Source organism: Phoenix dactylifera, chromosome 1 (assembly GCF_009389715.1).
Source record: "Phoenix dactylifera cultivar Barhee BC4 chromosome 1, palm_55x_up_171113_PBpolish2nd_filt_p, whole genome shotgun sequence".
NCBI classification, from domain to species: Eukaryota; Viridiplantae; Streptophyta; class Magnoliopsida; order Arecales; family Arecaceae; genus Phoenix; species Phoenix dactylifera.
The window spans coordinates 37,600,452-37,605,013 of NC_052392.1; the positions used below are offsets into that span (position 1 = coordinate 37,600,452).

Genomic DNA, 4,562 nt, shown 5'->3' on the forward strand with positions numbered 1-4,562 from the left:
GCATTTTTTGTCTCATTTCCTGCAGCTTGTGTGGTGGTTCGTTTATGCTGTCCCTTGTTTGGTCTTCCCTCGACTTCCTCTCCTCCCTGGGTCAACATTTGAATTTCATCTTTGCTTACCATCATCTTTGAGCTTAGCCATTTGTGTATATGTGCTGAAATTTTTCGGTCTTTTGGGTATGGACTTTTGTCTGTAGCAAGACTAAGATGGGAATGAAATTGAGGTTACTTTCACTAGAAAATTAGCCCGAGCATTAGGAGATGCGTCCAGATATTAATACTACCATGCTTAACATAATCTCTATGACCTTTTACTCAGGATCAAAAGAAAAAAAAAAAAACCCGAAGTAGAACATACGTTCATTGTAGGACCTGACTCGCAGCTACAAAAGCTAAAAGTGAGCAAATCCTAATCTGACAAGTATGAATCCGTCAAAACTTGATTAATTGGATAAATTCATGCTTTGTCATCGAGCGAGTTCAATGAAGTTGGTTTGTGCATTAAGCAACAAAATTGATTTGGTTAGAGTTCGGTTGGAGTAACTCTTTTTTTTAAAAAAATCAAATGATGGTGCCAAGTTGCACAAACATCAGCAATGGCGGACCACTCCTCGTCTACAGCAACCAATCAATTCCTATCCCATCCTCTATGCTCTCTGTTTCATGATCCTTCCATGTGATAAGAGAATTGGTGGAAAAAAGCAAGAAAAGTCCTGACATTTCTCTGTCCTCCCAAACTGTCCTTGGCTATCTATCACCCATGCAGCGTTTACAAGTTGCGAGCCAACGCAGACCGCCATGGTCCGGTGGATGCAGTCAAAGGAGAAGGAAGAATGAGGAGAGTGACAGTGGGGTATGGAGAAGCAATCATAGCTTAACTACGTTAGTGAGGAGTGATCATTCCAAGAGCTCTTTTCGAGCACCATCTTGTCTGCCATTTGAACTGATGATGATGATGGTCATCATGATTATGGCGATGGCAGTCATATCATCCCAACCACTTCAACAATTTTGCAACAGCGTTGGATGCATGTTAGAAGTATAAGACCAGAGACTAATGCCCTGTTCACAATTCTCAGAAGAAAGAAAAAAAAAATATCCACCAAATCTTTTTAATTCATACTGTCACAAGTTTGGCATTCAGGAATATTTTGGTTTGAGTCAGAGATTTGAAATTTGGAAAAAAAATTTAGTTAAGTCATCGAAATTTCAGATATAGTTTGTATAATTCAAAATTAGAAAATAAATAATAAAAATGTAGAATATCAGCTTTCTGTAGTATAAATTAAAAAATGTGCAAAATAATATATTGAACAAAAAAAAAGAAGCAAAAACAACATCACAAGCAAAAATAGATGATATCATCAGTTTCATTAGTTTATTGCAAGAAATTAGGGGAGAATAATACATGGGTAAATCCAAAAAATCTATCTGTCCCTCACCTAGATTTAGGCACGGATTTTTCCTGTCCTAGTTTTGAAAAAAAAATATTTAGCATAAGTGGTTTTTCTAAGCATTTCTTTTTTCTGAAAAGAGAGAGAATACATAAAGAAACCTCTAACATTTAATGGTACTATTGTTTAATAACATGATAAAACTTGCACGAATGCCAATGGTCACGGTATTTTGCTTGGTAATTAAACATCTTGGATTCAACTCTTGGACGGTGCATTTCAAAAACTTAGACCTGAATAATTAAAAAAAAAGGCACCATAGAGTATTAGTAATTGCATGTCCTCGTTGCCGAGAGACACCATGACACTGAGCAAATATGCAAGTCAGATTGATCAGGGAGAAGAGTATTTAGGAGCCATGTGAGGTCATGCACATGCGCTGGTGCATAATTTAATGCATGTCAATTAGCCCATCCATGCATGATGAGCATTGGAAAGCCAAATCAAAACCCAATTAAATGAACTGCCGGCCTTATGACTGCAAAGTCCTCATATGCAACCCAAGTTTTGCTATTTTATAACCACTACAATCTAATAGGTGCATTAACTAATTAAAAGCTACTAGCTTGAGTCTAGTCCCAGATAAATTTATATATTTCTTGGGTGAATCTCTCACCACTTCGGGCTTTTTGTTGGATTCCCTGTACATATCTATGATATCTTCGACAAATATTATATCCATTCTTGGTTCGGTCGGTGCATTGCTTTCCATGTATTAGTTGCGAGTCCCATGAATCTTGTGAATTACTTGACTCTCTCTCTCTCTCTCTCTCTCTCTCTCTCTCTCAGACAAAATTAGGAGCAAGTAAATTCAGTGTCTCAGTGAATTAGTCCAATGGAGTAAGTTTGACTGGATCATTTAGATTGATATAGATAGATTTGAATGTCTATTTCTCCAATTATTATAGTGGCATGCTCCCTGCCCCAAGACAAGGACAACCAATTTCCATATGCAGTGTTTGTATGTTAGTGCTCTCATATGATTCCTCTTCACCAAGCTTACCACCCTCTACTTCCCTTTCCTCCTTGCTTGGTGCCTCCTTTCTCTGCATCTCTCACAAGATGGCTGTTTACATTGGTGAGTAATACATGAACTACTATTCTCATCTGCAAATTTTATCTTCCATGATCGATCTATTGCCTGCAATATAATTTACTTCTTCATTTATGTTTCTCGAGTCCAGTTTCAGAGAGGATTCCAATTTGAAAATGGACTACCTTCTTTTGACCTCCCATCTCTTGATAGTTCCAGTCTCACCAAAGAGCTAAAACAGTGATTTAGACTGAATACCCACTCGACAGCCTACCTTTATTTCTCTCTGTTTACGTCGTCACTTCCAGCACAATCTCTTTCCTCTCGGACAGTCTTTCAGCTACTCTTCGGCAACAACTGGAAAACAGCAATCCTCATTTGCTTTTCTATCTTTATATTCCTCAGGCTCGGTATACCTCTACAAAGGGAACCATCGAACTCCATCATTCCTTCCCCCATTCCTCATTTGATTTGAAGTGCCAACCGAAATCTGTATTTGAAGAGCCCCACATCTTTCAGTAGAAGCACAACAGAGTGGGTGCTGTTAAAAGGAATCAGACCCATCCCTGGTTGCCCATTGCCTTGCCTGAGGCTAGCTTGTAAACTGTGTCCATGCCGTTTGTCCAGTCCCGTTTGTTGATATAATGTTTGAGGATAGCTCTGTATTCCAAATACCCAGCAACTTCTATTTTCCATTAGCAGAGTAGCTACATTTATCTCCTCCTACTTTGGATGTGAAAAAGATGAGCATCCCCGATTTGTTCCGATGTCCAATTAGCCTTGATCTATTCACCGACCCCGTCACTCTCAGCACCGGCCAGACTTACGACAGGCCGGGCATCGAGAAATGGCTTGCTGGAGGGAACCTTACGTGCCCGGTCACCATGCAGAAGCTCCATGATACGTCCCTGGTCCCCAACCACACCCTTAAGCACCTGATTGATCAGTGGCTTCTCACAGGCTGTGACCTCAATCCACATCCAAAGCCCTCAAAACCGATCGATAGTTTCGAGTTATCCGCCCTCAAGCAAAGCTTCCAATCCCCAGATGCCACAGTTACTGCAAAGCTTGAGACGCTTCGAAAGATCAGAGTGCTATCGGTGGAGTCCGACATTCCATGTCTGATCCACTCAGGCTTCTTTCGACTGCTGCTAGAAACGCTGTTCCAGGCACCCTGGCATGGTAATGCTGAACTCATGGAATTAGCCCTCGAATGCATTCTAAATCTATCACCTTCGATCCATGTGGATTCCTTGAACATGCTGAAGAAAGAATCCTACTTAGCTTCTTTGGTGCTTCTTTTAGAACAAGGTAGTACTAAGATCAAGACTAGCTTATGCTATCTATTAGAGGACATTGCTACATCTTTGGCAACTTGCGAGCTGTGCTTGGTCTTGGGACAGACACAGCGAGTGCTGCAAGCCTTGATCGCTCTTCTACATGACAAAACTGATGCCGGTGCATCGGAAGCTGCTCTTAGAGCTATTTCCAGCATATGTTCCTTAGAAGCCAATCGAGGCAATGCAATTAAAGAAGGTGCCGTCGATGGCCTGATCATGTATCTTCTGAATTCAACTCAGCGGAATGTTTCTCAAGCCTTGGCCACATTGGAGCTTCTTTTAGGACTGGAGACTGGAAGGAAGGCTCTGAGCAGGAATTCCGAAGCTGTCGGTCTCCTTGTGAAGATGGTGTTCAGAGTCTCATCTGTTCAAGAGGGTAGCGAGCAAGCCATCGGTTCGCTAATGATCTTGTGCAGCGAGTCGAGACAGATGCGAGTGGAGGCCATAAATTCTGGGGTATTGACACAGCTGCTGTTGCTGCTCCAGAGCCAGTCCAGCCCCAAAGCCAAAGACAAGGCCAGAGCATTTCTGAAGCTGCTCAGAGTCATGTGGAATGAGGACCAAAGGTGGTTATGATACTTCATTTGCACTCTTAAATAGCTGAATCATACCCTGTTTGATAACCTCATTCTCTTTCGCCATGGAAGATTGGAGATAAGTATAGGCTCTGAATATTCCTCCAATGATATGACATTAATCAATTAAAATAGTAGATTGGCAACCTTTCCTTCTGCAA

General features: G+C 41.1%; 1 protein-coding gene across 1 annotated transcript; it reads left to right on the forward strand.

Annotated features, from left to right (window-relative positions):
• Window positions 1–2,297: 2,297 nt before the first annotated feature.
• Window positions 2,298–4,562, forward strand: LOC120113030 (U-box domain-containing protein 26-like). Its single transcript, XM_039133519.1, has one exon. It carries the CDS (start codon window positions 3,230–3,232, stop codon window positions 4,400–4,402), a length of 1,173 nt encoding a protein of 390 aa, XP_038989447.1. The 5' UTR covers window positions 2,298–3,229; the 3' UTR covers window positions 4,403–4,562.

Coding starts and splice junctions, on each gene's coding strand:
- LOC120113030 (XM_039133519.1), top strand. CDS start 3,230: ATGAGCATCCCCGATTTGTTCCGATGTCCAATTAGCCTTGATCTATTC.